This window comes from Pseudochaenichthys georgianus, chromosome 18 (assembly GCF_902827115.2).
Source record: "Pseudochaenichthys georgianus chromosome 18, fPseGeo1.2, whole genome shotgun sequence".
Lineage (NCBI taxonomy): Eukaryota > Metazoa > Chordata > Actinopteri > Perciformes > Channichthyidae > Pseudochaenichthys > Pseudochaenichthys georgianus.
The window spans coordinates 3,790,534-3,812,080 of record NC_047520.1 but is presented as its reverse complement, the minus strand read 5'-3'; the positions used below and the strand labels follow the sequence as shown (position 1 = coordinate 3,812,080).

Here is a 21,547-nt window from a genome sequence, read left to right as displayed (position 1 = left end):
GTTCAAGTACAACATGTATTACTAAGCGTGCTAAAATATAAAGGTTTATAGTTGGGTGGTTTTTTTATATTAAAAACACAAGGATTATTATTATTATTATTATTTGGAAGCAGAGGAGGCGGAGCCATTGCAACAGCCCCTTGTTTCTGTTCTACCTTTGCACATACTATAGACCCCACTGGAGATGAAAAATTACATGTCTGCACTTTGAACCTGCTGTGTGCAATATTATGGTGTGTGTGTGTGTGTGTGTGTGTGTGTGTGTGTGTGTGTGTGTGTGTGTGTGTGTGTGATGGTGCGTGTGTAAGAGGTGTCTCACCATCTGAGTCGATGCTGTTAAGTGCAGTGGGAGGGATGATTGACACTCGATATTGACCCAGGGGACACACCTTCCCCATTTGTTCTTTACAGCTGTTGTGGACCTGCACGCACGCACAAACACACACACACACACACACACACACACACACACACACACACACACACACACACACACACACACACACACACACACACACACACACACACACACACACACACACACACACACACACACACACACACACACACACACACACACACACACACACACACACACACACACACACACACACACACACACACACACACACACACACACACACTGTCAGCGGTCTCCATAGTAATTCTATATTTCAGTAGAAGCAGAAAGGTCATTATATCCCTCTGAGACCGACGAAATGTCAGTTCTGTAACCTTCACAAATACCACTTTGATTCATTTGTATGTGTGCTTGTACGTATGTGGGCGTGTGTGTGTGTGTGTGTGTGTGTGTGTGTGTGTGTATTTGCCCTAAACACACAAAAGCAATTCAGCCTTTGCTAAGTGGAACTGAGGGGCAGAGTAAAGTGACATCTCTGTGTCTTAAAGGACAATTCCCTTGAACCCTTCTGCTGGATTTTGAAATGAATGCTGTCTTTCGTCCCGACACCAAAGCGAAGTCCATCAAATGTAGCTTACGTTGCTTTTTATTAAATGCATTACAGTAAAGAGAATTTAGATTTTCGCCCAGGAACGTTATTCTCCTCATCTCGCTTGAGACGAGAATTCACTTTTATTCTGAAGGTATTCTCACACTTCCCGTTTTAACCCAGATCATTGTTTTTTGCATTTAGAAAAAGCTACTAAAAGTCCACATTTGGAACATTTCAAAGATATTGTTTACCATGCAGATCAATACGTATGTTTCTCCTTAGCGTATTGACATCTTTTAGATTGTTGCTTTTATTGCATTGAAATCGTCTACTGTTTTACTTATGGTGTGTGACGCTGTACAGTGTTTATTTGATTGTACAGCCCTTTGGTCTGGAGGTTTTAAAGTGCGTTATAAATAGAGCTGTATTGTATTGATAATGATAAATCCATGTGAAAACGTCCTAACTCTAAACTGAGCGAGCAGTGACGTGGGAAAAATAAATGCTAACGCTGATTTGACGGGACAGTTTTGTGACAAGGCAGAATCAATGGACTCACGATGGCTTTGCACCAGAGGCAGCGCCAGTCCTGCAGCCGCCGCACGCTGCCACAGTTCTTGTCACACACCACACATTTAGCGCTGACTGGCAGGTTGCCTTCGAGCCACTGGTGGGGCATGACGACCTGCGGAAGACATGCAAAGAATACTCTTACATGAGACATCAGTGCGCTCAGGTGTGACGAATCAGGGAGGACATTATTGTATTCAAACAACTACAGAAAGTGCATTTGTATCCTGATCAGAGGTTAACAAATACTTAGTTACTGTACTTAAGTACATGTTTCTGGTATCAGTACTTTACTCCACTACTTATTTGACGACTTTTCTCACATGTTGAACACAAATACCTGTACTTTCTACTTCTCACATGTTGAACTCAAATACCTGTACTTTCTACTTCTTACATGTTGAACCCAAATACCTGTACTTTCTACTTCTTACATGTTGAACTCAAATACCTGTACTTTCTACTTCTTACATGTTGAACCCAAATACCTGTACTTTCTACTTCTTACATGTTGAACTCAAATACCTGTACTTTCTACTTCTCACATGTTGAACCCAAATACTTGTACTTTCTACTTCTTACATGTTGAACTCAAATACCTGTACTTTCTACTTCTCACATGTTGAACTCAAATACCTGTACTTTCTACTTCTCACATGTTGAACCCAAATACCTGTACTTTCTACTTCTTACATGTTGAACTCAAATACCTGTACTTTCTACTTCTTACATGTTGAACTCAAATACCTGTACTTTCTACTTCTTACATGTTGAACTCAAATACCTGTACTTTCTACTTCTCACATGTTGAACTCAAATACCTGTACTTTCTACTTCTTACATGTTGAACCCAAATACCTGTACTTTCTACTTCTTACATGTTGAACTCAAATACCTGTACTTTCTACTTCTCACATGTTGAACCCAAATACTTGTACTTTCTACTTCTTACATGTTGAACTCAAATACCTGTACTTTCTACTTCTTACATGTTGAACCCAAATACCTGTACTTTCTACTTCTTACATTTTGAACTCAAATACCTGTACTTTCTACTTCTCACATGTTGAACTCAAATACCTGTACTTTCTACTTCTCACATGTTGAACCCAAATACCTGTACTTTCTACTTCTTACATGTTGAACTCAAATACCTGTACTTTCTACTTCTTACATGTTGAACCCAAATACCTGTACTTTCTACTTCTTACATTTTGAACTCAAATACCTGTACTTTCTACTTCTCACATGTTGAACTCAAATACCTGTACTTTCTACTTCTCACATGTTGAACCCAAATACCTGTACTTTCTACTTCTTACATGTTGAACTCAAATACCTGTACTTTCTACTTCTTACATGTTGAACCCAAATACCTGTACTTTCTACTTCTTACATGTTGAACACAAATACCTGTACTTTCTACTGCTTACATGTTGAACTCAAATACCTGTACTTTCTACTTCTTACATGTTGAACTCAAATACCTGTACTTTCTACTTCTTACATGTTGAACTCAAATACCTGTACTTTCTACTTCTTACATGTTGAACTCAAATACCTGTACTTTCTACTTCTTACATGTTGAACACAAATACCTGTACTTTCTACTTCTTACATGTTGAACACAAATACCTGTACTTTCTACTGCTTACATGTTGAACTCAAATACCTGTACTTTCTACTTCTTACATGTTGAACTCAAATACCTGTACTTTCTACTTCTTACATGTTGAACTCAAATACCTGTACTTTCTACTTCTTACATGTTGAACTCAAATACCTGTACTTTCTACTTCTTACATGTTGAACTCAAATACCTGTACTTTCTACTTCTCTCATTTCCCAAACAGCTGGTTCCTTTAGTCTGAATGTGTGTTGGTGCGTGATCATTATTCTTTAGAGTCACTGCGTGCCTATTGATTGGAACACGATCCGTGTATCCATCACTTCCTGGTCTTCTCTAAAGAAGAGGGACCAATGGAAACGTTGTCATGCTGCCGTTGTTCAGCATGGAAACATTCATTAGCTAACAATGACATTATTGTTCTATTGATATAAAGGGAGGTCAGGTACTCTTTAAAACAGCTGCTAGCTATGGGTACTTTTTACTGAAGTACACTTCAAAGCCTCTTTACTTTGACTTGAGTAAAGAAGTTTAGTCAGTACTTCTACTTTCACCAGAGTATTTGTAACGTCTGTACTTCTACTTGAGTAATGTGTGTACTTCTCTGATCCTGGGTTACTAAACACATCACAGGTGTTATATTTAGTCTTGTAAGTGTATCCGCTCGGGAAGCTTTCTTTTTGTCGACAGGTCTCACCGAGTTATAACTCACCCCTTCCTCATCTTCAATGATGTCATATCCTATGGAGGCCAGCGTGGTCCATTTGCAGTTGTTGGTGGAGCGGACTGCACAGCGCTTATGAGCCTTGAACTTGCAAACTGCAGGAAAGAAGTCAATAAACGTCATCGTTATTTCATCGTTAAATAAATATTAAGTTATTGAAACCTTTTTTACACCGTTATTATCATTATTATACACGTCACGAAACGTTCCTCATGCTGCAATAATGAAGACGTTATTAACTGTCTTGTCACAGTCACGTGTTCTAAATACTTGTCTGGAAGACTGACAGGAAAAGGGACATTTATGTAACAGCATGGTACATTTAGACATGATTGCTTAGTGTTGAGAAAATACTGAATGTGTCCTCTTCCAGTATGAGAGTCCACATGATGACAAAGGTATCCCAGCTGTGAACATGACAGGATGTGTGATGACCTCGAAGAGCATCAGGGCTGTTTGAGGCATATGATAGCTGTGTGATTAACATGATGATTCAGCCTCTCTGGAGAGAGACATATGACAAGCATGCTCATTTCTGACGTGGAGCTAATCTGAAGTAAACATTGAAGGCTGATTTCTATTCCTCCATCTTGTGAAAGTCAGAATTTTGAGATTTAGAGAAAAAGTCAGAATTTTGAGAAAAGTCAGAATTTTGAGATTTTGAGAAAAAGTCAGAGTTTTGAGAAAAAAGTCAGAATTTGGAGAAAAAAGTCAGAGTTTTGAGAAAAAAGTCAGAATTTGGAGAAAAAAGTCAGAATTTCGAGAAAAAAGTCAGAGTTTCGAGAAAAAAGTCAGAATTTCTAGAAAAAAGTCAGAGTTTTGAGAAAAAAGTCAGAATTTTGTGAAAAAAGTCAGAATTTGGAGATTTAGCGAAAAAAGTCAGAATTTTGTGAAAAAGTCAGAATTTTGAGGAAAAAGTCCAAAAAAAAAAAAATAATTTCAACATTTTGAGAATTTCTTTCAAGATTTTGCGAAAAAAGCCAACATTTTGTGAAAAAAGTCACAGATCACAGATACATGGATCCTGAGATCGAAGCTCAAGCCGGTGACCAGTGATATTTTTCTAACACTAAGTACATTGGGTCTCACTGTGTCTCTAAATGTGTGCGTGTGTGTGTGTATGTGTATGTGTATGTGTATGTGTGTGTGTGTGTGTGTGTGTGTGTGTGTGTGTGTGTGTGTGTGTGTGTGTGTGTGTGTGTGTGTATATACCCTCGCAGGACAGGCCGTGGGAGGTGACGCCCGGCAGAGCCTCCCGGCAGACGTTACAGAAGGTCGGTCTGGCATGAGAGCAGGCGTACCAGTTGTGCATCCCGGAGAAATGCTCCATGTTGAACTGGCTGGCCTGGAGGATGGAGGAGGAGGAGGAGGAGGAGGAGGAGGAGGAGGAGGAGGAGGAGGAGGAGGAGGAGGAGGAGGAGGAGGAGACGACAGCGCTTCATGTTAAACTGGCTAGATTCAGAAGATGGAAACACAGACACAAAAGTCGCCCGAGCGCTACGTCAGAACATGTAGCCTGGGGGAGGACAGATATTGCAGGATGGGGCGATGACTTGTATTTCACGCTGGACTACATAGCCAGAGGAAGCATGGATTACCATCTCTTCAGTCACTTGCTTTTATCACATGGCAATGTATAACGTTGTATTTCGTTTTTATAATTCTTCTTGTGATTTGGTATAATACATTTGTATTAGATTAGATTTGTTAAGGACATCAGCAGAACCCATTAAACGTTGTTGCCTCGGGATTGGGACGATGATAACTTCACGACAGCTGCAATCAACCTCCCTAAACAGAATGATCCACTCTCCTGCTTTTCAGAAAGTGTCCACAGCTAGAGATATCAGAATGTCAGATCTGTAAAAAGGATTTGTTCTGAGAATATGTCATCCTCAGTTTCACAAGTGCTCCTGAAGTAGTATTAACGACTAACAAGATAACGTGAGAAACATTGAAACCGAATGAGAGAAATTCAGCTCGGCTTTAAAGGGCAGCTTACAGTCTACGGCTCTCTTTATAGTACCTTAAAAAACAAGGGTTTATGAGCAATATTCATCTGGAGGGAAAGCTTAAGTGAAAAGTACATAAGAGAAAAGTGAGGGGGAGAGTATGTTGTTCCAAGAAAGCAGAACAGGACGATATGGTGTGAAAAGAACTAATGCCCCTTTCACACCAAGGCTTTTCCCGTTGTAGCTCCATGCTAGAGCTTTTCTGGTTCGCAACCGGTTCTTCGGTTCAGCTCCCGCTCTGTTCACACCGCTCAGAGCCCGACTGGTGCTTCGTCATTGCGTCATCGGTTGCGTCATGACGTTTGTGTGCCTGCTTCATAAAGCCAAACCGCGGAAACCCCTCACATCGACAACAACAATGACCGATTGTATTGAAGCGCTACTCGTTTTGTCGAAACGAAATGGAAGAAGTGGGACAACTTTACTACCAACTTTACAGTCGTTACATGCTGCATTCAAGACTTCTTTACAATCATCATCAACTTCAACGACGATTCCGTAGGAGAAAGAAGGTAAATATCCGTCCTGTTCGATGGCGTTAGAGCTAGCTGTTGTTAGTTAATTACTATGGTATAACGTTAAAACTGATGCCCCCGCCCCCGCCTCCGACGTAAGCGTGACGTATGCGGTGCTTACTTTCTCGACCGACAACGTTTTGGTGCTTGAAACGAACCGGATTCCGCTGCGGTGTGAACAGGAAAAACCGGTGCTTTTCGAGCTCCAGCTCCGAACCGGCCCTGGAACCGCGTCGGTGTGAAAGGGGCATAACGGGCGATGAATGGAGAACCCACCAGCTTTTTATAATAAGTGCGTCAATGTCCTGAGGATTTTCAAGGTGTTAAGACGCTAACCTCGTAGGTTTCCCATTTCTGGACGGACTTGAGGGCGCCGATCCAGTCCTCCATTTCCTTCCTGCTCTCAGCACAGAGCATTAGTTTGCGAAATGGAGTGATCACCTGAGGAAGAAGGGTAAAAAATTAAAACATTGAGTGAAATACTTCATCCAAGGTACTTCAGCTTATGTTAATTTGTCGACATTGCATCACATTATTGGAGCCATGCTAGTAGCCCTGAGAAGCTAAATGCTAACGTCAGCATGCTAACGTCAGCATGCTAACGTTGAGCTAGTGTGCTAAAATGTGTGTATTAGCTTCTTAAACTCAATGTCACTAGTGTTGCAGGTACAAACTAAAACTACAACTAGATAAACTGTCACAGATAATCAAATGGTAACATCTAACTGTAGTCTGGAATGTTGTCATAACATGTCATTGAAAACTGATCCAAATAAACGATTTTTTAATGCTTTAAATCAACATTTGAGAGCCGTTTTGCATCTTACTGTGAAGCTGTTGTTGATGTTCTTGGTGCTGGTCTCGGCCACGCTGGCGTCTGATAGGTCCACTTCATCGAAAATCAGAGACTGATGGGGGAAAAACACGACAATTCAATCACTTCTCCTGCCTTTCCTATACAAATGGATGTGTTGTATCACTTGTTTACTTTTCCCTGACACTTAATATTCATTTCTGTCCAATTTGAGATTTGATTTGTATGTGCAGTGCTTACACATTTGACATTTAAAGCTGCCGTTTCAAACACTCTTGTACCTTGCAGTCTTTGGCGTAGTAGAGTGTCCTCCCTCTGAGTTTGAAGTACCTCCTCTTCCATCTCTGAAAAGAACTGGTCTGCTTTAAGAGGATTCCCTCCTTCACACTTTTCTGTCGTGACACACAGAGAGAGGACAAAAGGGGGAAGGATTGGAGGAGAGGGAAGGAAATGAATAACAGATGTTAGGGCATCCAGACACTAACTATGCTTCACTAGTGACAGCTATTCTACCTGGAGAAGCACACAAACAGAAGGAGACCAGTTTGGATTGTCAAGGTGAGACTCTCACAGAAAGGTTAATATCACACACCTTCCAGTCATTATTAACGTAAGACTGTTCTAATAACCTCCCCGGGCACCGCAGAGGAACACTATCTCATTAGATGACTCTCCATAAACAAATATATGACTGTTCGGAAATGCTAATTGTTAATTCATCGTGTCGGGATGCCTCTGGAAATATGTTCCCTTGTGTTTACAAAAAGAGCGTCTGTTAAATAAGAAAACGAGGTTGCTACGTCCGGCTGAGGTCCAGTATTTGTGTGTAAATGGAAAAAAGTAATACAGAAAAGGTAAGTAATGTCCTGTGCTGCCATTACAGAAGCAACGGGGATGAAATGATGCAGCAGGTGGAGGTGCAGACATCTATGTGTGTGTGTGTGTGTGTGTGTGTGTGTGTGTGTGTGTGTGTGTGTGTGTGTGTGTGAAAATTATTAACACCGCAGGAACGCGTGATTTTATTTGACACACGGATTTCATGTAATCGTATTTCCTCTCCATCTCCATTTACAAGAACACGCCCTGAGAGGACAGCATGCGCCAGGGGTAATCAATTGGAGATTGGACACACAGATGCAATCTCAGACTCTGATCACGCCACTGGCTCCGCCCACCTGCACAGCTATCACCAAACATTCCTGCATGGCAGCTTTCATTACATCAGCCTGCAATGACAAGCCTGCGGTGTGTGTGTGTGTGTGTGTGTGTGTGTGTGTGTGTGTGTGTGTGTGTGTGTGTGTGTGTGTGTGTGTGTGTGTGCGTCACTGCCGTCTGCATGTTTTCATACCAGAAATGTCACTTCTCCCGAGGGGTTATTCATACAGGCTGATACAGTTGGAGTGGATTAACAAGAAATGTTTAAGAGGAAACATAATTCCCCTAAAACCGAAATGTTGCTGCCAAAGAAACCATATTTACTAGACGTGTTAAAACGGAAAAGGTTTGATTTTAGATTAGTCAGAAGACATGTCTTAATGTTATTCAATCCTTTCTTAACAAATGCTAGGACCTTGGCACTTTCTGAATTAGCTTCCATCAGAAACATCCAGACAAAGATGATTTGAACATAAACAAATGACTTCAAAATACGGTAATTTTATTTCACATCGTGTCAGAGATGAGACGTTGAGTTTTATTTCCAAACAGCAATTATGAACCGAGCTATTTTGGTTTGGAAAAGCTGACTTTTCACAATGAAATAGAGACAATAACGTTATAAAAGCCATGAAGGAGGGTATCTGTAAACCCTATTATAATGTGTCCCAGACAATTTGGATATGACATGAATCATGCTGCTCTTTGGAGAAGCCTCAAGGACAAATGCCGACGCACGGTAATCAGCAGACACGTCACCTGCAATGAAACAGCTTGCACAACCTGCACTGCCACCACCAACTGTGCACAAAGGTGCCCTGTTGGCGTGGAAACATGAATCAGAGATGTTGAAATAATCCCTGAGAGGATGCGATAATGAAATGCTAGTAAGAGTGTATCAAACTTGAATGTGTGTAAATGATTCCCTTTCCACCTCAAGGCAATAAAACTCGGGAGAAATCGTATTTGAGTAATTTGGATGAAGGGTGCTCGGTTGTTTTGTGGTTTGTTTTACAGTGAATTAAGCTGTAAAAAAGGCGAGAAGTAATCATTAACATTGAGAGCTGTCAGCGGTAAAGAGCTTTTTATTGACGCTATTTTGCAACCACAAAATATAAGACGAAGTGCTAAAAGGAAAGTGGGAGGGAGTACAAACAGTTATTGCTTTATCTCCAAATAAGGAGCCGGCTGATGAATAACGCTGTAATAAAAAGACAGAACAGACAACGACCAAAGACTCAACAAAGGTATGTTGTTTCCCTGACTTCATAACCTTGGCATGACTGAAGAAATCTGCCTTGAAGGAAATATTTATTTCAGACGAAACATACCTCTGTGATAAATACCAACCGACCACAAGCTTACACAAGAGAAGGGAGAGTCGTGCCAACGTTTACATGGAAGTCAGAAACCGTCAGACTGCATGACATAACAAAATAAAACATGTTTAGAATTCCCCAAACTAAGGTATCCAAACACATTGTTCGCTTAAGAGCTGGGACTAAAATATGATATTGGCTAAGACGGTCAAAAGTGAAACGTAGCCTTATTGCTAGCTAGTTAGCGTACCAATATGCAGGTCCTGTGCTTCAGTACTTAGCTTTTGAATGATACTTGTAATTTCTATTGGCTGTTATATTGCGTGTAAGCTAGGGCTGCTCAATTAATCGTATTGTAATCGCGAAAACAACGTAATCGAAATAAAACGATTATTTTTGTATTATTATTAGCCTATTACTTTTTTTTTTTTTATAATTTTTTTTTTCCAGTTGAGTTATACTTAAAGTTCAGAGTAATCAACTGTTAAAAACATACTGTTCATATTTTTTTTCTCCAATCAAAGTCAATGAATAATCGCATTTAATAATCGCAATTACAATTATTGACCCAAATAATCGAGATTATGATTTTTGCCCTAATCGAGCCGCCCTACTGTAAGCTGTGTTGCTAGCACTTCGTATGTCAGTATATCTTGTTCAATGGTTAGTAAGTTGACAAAATAAGCATTTTATCCTTAAAGGTGGGGTAGGTAAGTTTCAGAAACCGGCTCGAGATACACTTTTTGTTATATTCCATGGAATGCTCTTAACATCCCGATAGCAATGAATATCTGAAGTGCTTTGACAACAAATCCATAAAAAATGTTCATCTGTAGAAGCCGTAATACTGTAGAAAGTACAACCTGGCCTTCCTGCCTGTCAGCCTTCCATCGGGGCACAAACTTATCTCGTGCCCTCATTGGTCATGTGCGCGTTCCTGTGTGTTGGAGGAGGGGCTCTGTGAGGAAGTGGCAGATTTTCTCCGGTTGTGTATTTTCAAATTCTAGCGATCTCGAGCCGGTTTCTCAAACTTACCTACCCCACCTTTAAGTTACTAGAGTAACCTTGCTATTGGAGCAGCTAGCGGTACATCTGCTAGTTTGTAACCTCCTTATTTCCCTCCATCTCTTTGTGTTTAGAGGCACTTCCCATCTTCTCTTTCTACCTCAATACTCCTCTATCACTCTTTCTCTCCTTCCTCTGCATTTTCCGTGTTACTTTATCTGCTCGTCTGTCTTTGCAGCATGCTAATGGCCTTGGCAGAAGCGCCTCAAATCTAATTCATCACTCCATCAGTTCATCATGTCTCCATTGCCTCTCCGCGTGTGTGTGTGTGTGTGCACGTGTGTCCCTGAGATAGCTAGTAATGAGCTGCCACAGTGCATGTTTCTATCTTAGAATAAATGTGTTGTTGTACCCTTAGGGAGCGCAAATCTCATATTGTGACAGAGAAAAGAGAGGAGGGGAAGGGAAGGATTGATGGTGGGTGCCATGATAGATAGCCCAATGATATGGATCATTAGTGAGCGGAGATAGGAGAAGGACAACAAGCACAGTGTTGAAATGACAACACACAGGGACTCTGGAGGCTTCATGAGAGGAAATGCCTTGAGGGGGAAAGAGGAAAACACACCAACAACACGGTGTAAAGGTCTCTTTGAAAGAACCACCTGACACATGGCAGATAACGGAGAGGTGAAGCACACCTTCTCCACCAATCAGGCCTCTTCACAGTTCCCACAGCAACTCTCACAGGAGCCGTCAGTCAAGAGGCTAATCTGAGAGGTTTGTTTGTTTGCTAATGACATAGCAACCGCTGATATAGCTCAAGGACGTTCAGTACTGTACGTTTGACCCAACTATGTCGGTGTGAAACCTGTAGAGGCCGCATTCAAAGTGGTGGAAGAAATCCACAGCTGCTAACAGAAGGCTAAGCGTGCGAGCTGTGCAGTTAGCGAAAGAGAAAATATAAAAGATGTATGGAAACACTTACGTTGAAAATGAGGGTTGGAGTCTTGAATTTTATTTTTAAGAAGCTGTTTTACAGAATTTGGATGTGAGAAAATGCTGCTGATATTTGGGCTTGGCAACAACAAGATAACAAGACTTAGCTGAGTACGTTTAGAGAAACAACGTTTACATTTAGGGAGTCACAAGTGTGCTTATAGATGGGTGTAGCCACTTTAATGCTGACAGTTTGGGGCGGGTTTTCATAAAACTAAGTAAGGTAGATTTGTTAGACCAACCACACTGTCATTTTGGATTTTCAAGGTGCTAGTTTTGCATACAACACAAACCTTAATTCTCTACAGCAGGGGTGTCAAACTTAAGGCCCGGGGGCCAAATCCGGCCCGTGACTTCATTTCATGCGGCCCCACAAGAGCTTGCAAAGAATATAATATGTTTATTATACGGTTACATGCTACTTTACAGAAGCACGTTGCCCGTAAACTACATGTCCCACAATGCATCTCTCATTTGACTTTTTCTCCGAATTTGACTTTTTTTGTCTTAGAATTAGCCTTTTTCTCAAAAAATGACTTTTTATTTCACTTCTCTTTTTCAAAATGTCACTTCTGTTTTTTCAGAACGTGGCTTTTCTTTTAAAATGATATTGTGACATTCTCACTGAAGAGACAATGCAATTATTTGCCCCAGACTTCAGACGTAGTTAATTATGAAGTTATTACCCTATCCGATAACAATCCAATGCAGGGGCAATAATGTAATATAATACATTATTTTATATATATTCAATATTTATATATGTATATTTATATAATCTTAAAGCTACAACCGGCCCTTTGAGTGCAACCATAATGCTGATGTGGCCGTGATGAAATTGAGTTTGACACCCCTGCTCTCCACATATACAGGGTTACTACAGAGACAGGTGTTGCAGAATAACCCAGGTTAACCACATTATTATACACACTGCTGCAACATGTGTGACCTTCTCACAATCTCCTCAGGGCCACTTCTGTACCCATAATGTCCTTTTAATCAAGTTTCCACGACTTCCTTGTGATTGGCTACTGCAACAGAGACATATTACCAAGCAAAAAGATAAAAAAAGAACACGTGTATCTTGCATATGCGGCATAAACATATTGTATGCAAAGGTCAGATTCTGCAGCGAGCAGTCAGACAGTACAGTAGCCACACCCTTGATGCTCCTCGCTGCTCTCCAGCTGAGTGATGTTGTCAGACAGATCAGTGTATTCATTAGAGCGGCACTAATTACATCACAACAATCAGCCCCTGTGATGTGGACACACACACGCGCACACACACACACACACACACACACGATACAGTTCTGCATGGTTGATAAAAAACCCTCTGATTTCTATTCATGTGCTTCACAGCTGAGTGACCTAGAAACCACTATGTGGGCATTGTACCACACTTGTCGGCTTATATGTAAAGACCCCGCTTCAAGTGAGTCCTTGTCAGAAATGATGGCGGAAATACATCATGTAATAACAGGTACAACAACAGAACTCTGTAAATAATTGATGCAATCTGTCATTTTTCCCAGAGGCATTATGCAATGCGGCAGAGCAACATGTGTGTGTTTTTAAACTCCACATTATAACAAAGCAAAGGTGTATCTATGATCCTGTAGTTGAAACAATCCATTGGATGAATTAATTATGAATTATTATGTGCCAGTTAGTACAGCCTACACTTGAGAAACTGAATTATCACTCGACAAAACTGCAAACAATGTGCATACAGTAGGGGTGTAACGGTATCCGTATTCGTCCGGTACCGTCACGGTTCGGCACACACGACGAATACGCCTTTTTTTTACGAGTGGGAAAAAAGTCTTGTCATTCAGGGCAGTATCCATTACACACTTTAATCCAGGGGGCGGTATTGCGCCTAAAAGCTGTTTGCCAGCCGCCATTAAAACAACAAGTAAAGAAGAAGAAGAAAACACAACAAAACGAACAAAGTACAAGAAGAAGAAAAGTTACTATTGGGAGTTCAGATAACAGACAGGAGCTAGAACCCACCTGCTTCTTTTAAATCAGCTGTGTGGGAACATTTCGGGTTCCCTGTGGACTACAATAACGATGGAGTGCGCGTGGTGTGTCGGCGATGTTCGATAGCGGTGCGGTATGCTAATGCTAACACACGCCAAACATGCTAAATCATATCAGAAGGCATCACCCAGATTTGCCACTCACCGGAGCCCGGCAAAAGACAGCAGCAGTTCAACAGTTGATCCCCGCTGTTTTTAAGAAGCCAAGAGACATGAAAGCCGAGAGACCAAAATAAATAACGGAAGCTTTTGGCATATATTTCAACCGCTATGCTGCGCCCTTATGCAATAGTAGAGGACCCCGGCTTTTATTGATTGTGATTGAAACACTATCTTATTATTTATCGTGTAATATTTCCAAGACATTCTTTTTAGTTTTACAGCTTATTGAACCTTTTTGTTTGACATCAGCCATTATAGATAATATGGCCACCTGAGTGTGTGTGTTTGTTTTTAACTGTGTAATAAAGTTAATTATTCAAAATGTTAGAGTTCCTTATTTTTAAACTGAAACTTGCACTACTGTTCAAAAATAAATAAAAAACAAATCTAGAATTATGCATTTGGGGCTTTTTCTTGTTGTACCGAACCGTGACCCCCAAACCGAGGTACATACCGAACCGTGACTTCTGTGAACTGTTACACCCCTAATCATACAGTAACGTGTGCAAACAGCCACACGTGTAACGAAGACAAAGTGTGTGGAGCAGGTGAAGTTCCTCTTGTATTTCGGCCATTAGACCTGATTCAGCGTAATGAATAATAGCTGCCAGCCTGTCACTGATAAGGGTAAAACGAAAGGGAAGAAGACGCCATTCAAAAGGGACCAACTTCTCTGCTACTTTATACAAGAAACACTACAGGAATACATAGTTATATTCTTGTTGCAAAGTTGTACCTACTATGATTTAATTGCATTTAAATGCTGCTTTTTAAGTTATGAAAAGCAAGTCACATATCTAACAGAAGACAACATGGAGCTTGTTTGTACATTTATTGTCTGATAAAAACCAAAGTGCCTTCAAATACTATATATTGAAACTTAGAAGATCAATTATATCCACTATCAATGAATCTATCACACAAACGGAGTCAATTCAAACTGCAGCTGAACAAAGAAAACTGTAGTTTAATTGTCTTTGTCAACAAATCCCAAAATAAGACAAAGGGGCTAAGAGTTAGCTCTGGGATAAGCTACCCCATTTCAACACACATTATAAACCCCTGTTTAGCCGAAGTCCAGCGTTATGAATCAAACTGGACTCCTTTTAGCGCTGGGCTAAACTTCAGTGGCGACTACTGTTTACATATTCTAGAAATTCATAGGCTTTACCTTAGTCCTGTTTCTCCCAGGCTCCTGATTTAGCCCCGGGTTTAGTGATAGCTAGAGGCTAAAGTCGGGGTTAGCCCACTTTGAAGTGTGCCAGGACTGTGCCATTGAAAAGCTGTGTTAGCTTCAGGCTAACAGCCCCTTAGCCTGGGGGTAAATGCAAAGCCTAATCCTTAATGTGATGAAACCTGTTGTGTCCAAAACCTATTCAAATGTGTAAACAAAGCACAATAGTATCCCAAAAAGCTATGTTTACTTCTGGCAGAAAAATATATATACAGTAGAGCCTGGAGTTTTTGGACATTACTGACTCTGCTTTGTGAAAAGAAAGTATATATTTGTGACCCTCCGTAGAAACAAATGGGCAGGGAAGTCAGAAGACAACAAGACGAATAGAAACATGTTGTTGGTTGCTGTTTTTGTTGACAATAACACAAATATAGACCCTTGCTAGCCTGCTCCTTCAAAACAGTAAAAGGTTTGTACTCCCAACATAATTTCATCTTTCCACAGCAGCAAATGAAAAGGCACGACGGGGGGGGGGGGGGGGGGGGGAGACCACACAGGCACAATATAAATAAAGATCTCACCACTTTAAAAACTGAACCAACACACTGGAGCGTCCTGTGCTTCCCAGAATCAAACCAGTCACATTTTTATTTAATTGACTGATTTAATGGTCATGAATACTACTGTGTAATATATGTTTACGTATCTATTGAAGAAGTACAATATAAGACAAGCACTAGTTTCATTTGTGGGCCGTATTACATGATGCTTTTTTAATTGACCGAGGGCCGATTCAAGTAGTCCGGACCCCCCTGCTCCGCGGTGTCGGGGTCCGCCCTCTCTCTCTCACACTGACCTCTTGCACCAGGCGGCTCTCCTGTGACTTCTCCCTGTGGATGGACTCCAGGTGGTCTTCGTGGCTGAGCTGGTCGTTGTCCCCCTGCCCTTCAGCCTCGCAGCGGAACAGCAGGGGCGCCATGCAGCACCCGCTGGGATAACACAGCCCCGGCATTGGCTGATAATCTCCCCGTCTGATGCTCAGCAGTCAGCTATAAAACCTCCAGTGGTGCAATCAGAGGCAGCTGCTCTCTCAACTCGTCTCTTTAAATGGCTCTCAGATCATTCTCTGCCATCTTCTCCTTCTTGAAACCGACCTTTTCTTTACAAGTCTCTCTAATCTCTCAAATCTCTCTAATATCTCGACCCCCACTTCAGCAGTAAGTCTCCATTCAAGCTCTCCAAACAATACAGTCCTACTTCCTGCTTTCAAACTTCCCTTGTCAGGTAGCCACGCCCCCTCAGGTAGGCTGCAGGGCACACCTCTCGTGTGTGTGCCTTTTTCACACACACACGCACGCACACACACACACACACACACACACACACACACACACACACACACACACACACACACACACACACACACACACACACACACACACACACACACACACACACACACACACACACACACACACACACACACACACACACCTGAGAAAAGTGGTGTGTGTCAAGCCTATTTCCTTGAGGCTATAAATAGGACTGGAAGAACCTGTTTGATTGGCGTTGGGAACACAAACAAACACACACACACACACACACACACACACACACACACACACACACACACACACACACACACACACACACACACACACACACGATGAATAAAGGCACACACACACATATGTCAAATTGATGGATAAGTTAATGACAGCAGGAAGTGTCACTGTGTTCACACAAACCAATGTCCTGCCTCTGTGTGTGTGTGTGTGTGTGTGTGTGTGTGTGTGTGTGTGTGTGTGTGTGTGTGTGTGTGTGTGTGTGTGTGTGTGTGTGTGTGTGTGTGTGTGTGTGTGTCTACGCATTGTCATCAGACTGCTCTCAGTGTCAGATCAGTGTCTCATTGCTGCCAAGGCAAATTAAAGCGAGCGTGTGTAGTGCTGAGTACCTGGACTCACATTCAGGTTCAGGTCCGGACTCAAGTCCAGAGGTTCAGGTTCAGGTCCGGACTTATAAGTCCGGACCTGAACCCATGACTTGTGTCAAGTTGTATGAGTAACTAAAGTGAACTTATTGTGAGCTAATTATCAATTGAAAATTAACTCATAATCAACTCAAATTCAAACTCGTCAGGTTTATTGTGCTCCCTTCCAACTTGTGTCTACATTTCTCTACAAAGTACAAATGTAAAAAAAAACACTTTTTGCCACTTAGTCTACAAATGACTTATGACAGCAACTACAGTGAACTACTACAAAGTTCAAACGTTTATTTCATTTACCAAACTAAAGTAACCAAACAGTCCCTGAGCTGACTGAGCCTAAATCCCTAAAACGTTGCTGAAAGGTAGAGTGTAGAGTAGACTATACGCATTACACTGTTACACACCTACTATACAGTATAGGCTACACTGTAGTGGCTGTACAGTCAGAGTGTACTGTACTGTCTGTACACCATGTATTTTCTACAACTCTACATGTGTACATTATACAGTACATACTACATACATAGTGATGTACAAACATACTGTTAGAAATTAAAATCAATGTTGATATGGTGTAATTTTGAATTAAATACACTATTTAATTTAAATCAGTTTTATTCTGAAAAAACCGGAAGTTCACACTATTAACTTTTATTCTGAAAATTATTCACTTCCGGTTAGCATTAGCATGTGGCGAAATGCTACGTTTTCAAACCGTGAATCAAAGGTGAAATGACATGTGATGTTGTACACTGAGCACACTGGGATTAGCACTCATTTATTGACGCTGAATAACGTTTATCAGGGAATGTTTAAATGACCACAGAAACCAGAATAGACGTAAGTGCTAGTTTTTTTGCGAGTCCAAGTACCGGTTCCCGACGTTCCGGTTTTAACCGGACTTGAACCGAAACTTTTTACAAGTCCAGTACCGGTTCGGCGTACCGGTACGCAGCACTAAGCGTGTGTGTGTGTGTGTGTTTGCTGCCGGCCGGCGTGTCATTCTGTCTTTAATGAGCAGCAACATGCTGTTCCCTGCAGACTCACACACACACACTCACTCTCACACACTCACACCATCTCTCTCTCTCAATTCCCTTCAGCAATTTATGTTTTTAATTTCCACTTGTTCGTCCCATTATCCCGCCCCCGTCTTTCATCGGAGTCACTTGTGGTTCAGATCAGCGGTGAATCCGGTCAAAGGGCTTCATTAGAGACGGTTTAGTGAGTCATGTGACCGTGCTAATACGCATGTTACCTCTGTCTAGTGCACTTGTGCTGCCTACTTTTTATAAAAAATGAACAACAGCTGTTCATTCATGAGTGATTTGGGAGGACAGCGGCCTCTTTATGACAGGAACTAAAATGTCCTAATTTTGGTAAACATAACAGCCCTTATAATAAAGTGGGTGACGGCACGTCCACAGAACATGAAACACTGAAGAGGGTTGCTTTGGGCTCATTTCCTGCAGTATCACAACATGTGTCCCCTCTTCTTCACGTCTCTTCTACATCAACATGTGTCCCCTCTTCTTCATGTCTCTTCTACATCAACATGTGTCCCCTCTTCTTCACGTCTCTTCTACATCAACATGTGTCCCCTCTTCTTCACGTCTCTTCTACATCAACATGTGTCCCCTCTTCTTCATGTCTCTTCTACATCAACATGTGTCCCCTCTTCTTCATGTCTCTTCTACATCAACATGTGTCCCCTCTTCTTCATGTCTCTTCTACATCAACATGTGTCCCCTCTTCTTCACGTCTCTTCTACATCAACATGTGTCCCCTCTTCTTCATGTATCTTCTACATCAACATGTGTCCCCTCTTCTTCACGTCTCTTCTACATCAACATGTGTCCCCTCTTCTTCACGTCTCTTCTACATCAACATGTGTCCCCTCTTCTTCACGTCTCTTCTACATCAACATGTGTCCCCTCTTCTTCATGTATCTTCTACATCAACATGTGTCCCCTCTTCTTCACGTCTCTTCTACATCAACATGTGTCCCCTCTTCTTCATGTATCTTCTACATCAACATGTGTCCCCTCTTCTTCACGTCTCTTCTACATCAACATGTGTCCCCTCTTCTTCATGTATCTTCTACATCAACATGTGTCCCCTCTTCTTCACGTCTCTTCTACATCAACATGTGTCCCCTCTGTGGAAAGACACTCTGAAAGTTTCAGGAAAAAATATTCTCTCACTTTTTGACCCGATCCATTTATATAAAAACTAGATTTTGTCCACTTTATGATGTCATAACGATGTTTGGGCTTGTGTAACCGTTAGCCAATCACCAACCAAGTACCCCCCCCCTCACCTTATCACCTGAATCTGCTCCTAGAGCACCATTAGCCGCTTTCACACCAAGTACTCTGCCGTACTTAATGCCAGCACTTAGTTCCCCCATGGCACTAAATACAGATCGCGTTCACACCGGAATAAGTTCCCTGAGGGAAGATTAGGCAAATGAAGCATGAAATGAAGCCGCTGATGTCACTTCTTCTTCTTCTGCTTTGGGTTTACTGGCAGGCCGCAAACCACTTCACGGCATATACTGCCACCCGGAGTCCCCGGGCGGAAGTCCCCGGAGTTGGGGAAGCTGAAGCCTTCCGAGCAAATCGCCAGAACGCCGACACCTCCTCATCTCCACCGCCTCCATGTTTTCTTTTGTGTTGCCATAAGTTATTCTCTCTCCGTTGGTGCGCGGGGCTAATGCTAATAATGCTAATGCTAATGCTAATAATGCTAATTCCAGCAAATACAATGGCAGCTTCACAAAACTTTTCAGAGTTTTACGGGGCGTAGTTTGCAATTCGCCCAGCCAATAGAAATTGGTACTGTTTTCTCCCCAGGAGAGTAGCACCTCTCTAGCAGGCACTAAAATGGAGGTAAAAGTTCCCGGCACGAAGTACTCTTTTTGGTGTGAACAAAAAATAAGGGGTACTAACAGAACTAAACTGGAAAATTACTCCGGTGTGAACGCGCCTATTGTGTTCTTTTTAACCAAATATCTGGGGAGGGGCTCCTTATTTTCATCTAAAGCAGGGATGGGCAAATAGCGGCCCGCGGGCCGCATGCGGCCCCCACCTCCTCTTTTTGCGGCCCTCAGATTAATTTATAAACAACGTAATTAATTAAAAAAAAAAAAAAAAAAAAATTAATTTTTTTTTTTAAAAATGTTTTACATGTAGTACTGATACCGTCCACTAGACTCCTAGTTACGTCGCGAGCTGCGTACATGATTTCAAATACCGCAAAATAATCTGTGACGCATTTGTGTGTATTGTGTTTGTTTCCCGGGGAAACCCTCACAAGAAACACCGGCTGTTGTTATGCCTGCTGTGACGTTAAATTGCCTCTTGTAATTATGCCTTTACAAGCTTAACATTTGTATTTATCTTCTGAATTTGGCGAAAAAAGTTTAATATTCTTAAAAAGACTTTGTTTATTTGAAATCAGATGAAAACAAACTGTCACGGACCCTGCCGTGTTATCTATGATTACTACGCTTTTCATTCATAATTTCAGCGGGAGGGAGGGGGAGTGGCGCTGAGGAACAGCAAAGTGCGGGCGTGTTGACATTCCCCTTATTGTGGAATAAGGGGAATGCAGAGACTGGCTACAAGTGTTCTAGGTTCAAGTTAGACAACTAATGTCTGGGTTAGTGTTCATGACTTCATGTGTATGTCATCTTAATGGTTAATCTCAATACACACACAATTTCCGTGCTTTCCAATAGTTTAAAATAGTTGTATTCCACTGTTTAATAACCTGTTCAATACAAACATGCCACTTGTAAAAATGAAATAACATTTCTGTGAACCGATATTTGTTTAGTGAGCTTATTAGAGGATGTTCCCATTTTTTGGGGATGTTCCCTTTGATTGTAAAATGTCAATGAAGATGTCAGACTTAGTATATTTGTTAATAATTACGTACAACACATGGAATTTTTGTGTGTGTGTGTTCCAAGTGAAGCTGCGGCCCCCTGGTGGCCAGTACATCAATTATGTGGCCCCCACCACCATCAAAGTTGCCCATCCCTGATCTAAAGTAACAGACAGAGAATCAGCACTTTTGAAACAGGGCTGAAACAGAGGGGATTATGGGTAATGCTGCAATGATCTGTTTGGTGTTTCAGCCAATCAGAGACATGTTCTGTATATATCTGAGAGCTATAATATATTGATGAGAAACAGGATAATAGGGGACCTTTAAAGATCTTCATTATTAAGCTGTAACTGTTCCTCAACCATGTGCAGCAGCTGTTTATTCATGAGTTACTGGACAGGACACAGAGACTCTTCCAGGTGCGTCTCCGCCTGAACTAATGGAAACCGACGCAGACAACGAACCCCTCGACCTTTCCAACATGGCCGTGTTTCTGTAATCAGGAGAACACGACATCGGACGAATGCTAAGTGAGGCTCGTCCAATGTCACCAGCCCAGATATCCTTTTCTTAAACCACTGAAG

The 21,547-nt window shown here is 41.6% G+C and overlaps 1 protein-coding gene across 1 annotated transcript in view; it reads right to left on the bottom strand.

The window, feature by feature from the left end:
* Positions 1-21,547, bottom strand: part of LOC117463558 (diacylglycerol kinase delta) — a 113,752-nt gene that overhangs the window by 49,283 nt on the left and 42,922 nt on the right. Inside the window, exons 4-10 of the mRNA XM_034105871.1 lie at positions 7,497-7,607; positions 7,229-7,309; positions 6,738-6,842; positions 5,087-5,219; positions 3,863-3,969; positions 1,513-1,638; positions 320-422 (exon numbers count right to left, since the gene is read on the bottom strand). Coding sequence (XP_033961762.1) covers positions 320-422; positions 1,513-1,638; positions 3,863-3,969; positions 5,087-5,219; positions 6,738-6,842; positions 7,229-7,309; positions 7,497-7,607 — 766 coding nt within the window. The remainder of the gene's footprint in view (positions 1-319; positions 423-1,512; positions 1,639-3,862; positions 3,970-5,086; positions 5,220-6,737; positions 6,843-7,228; positions 7,310-7,496; positions 7,608-21,547) is intronic.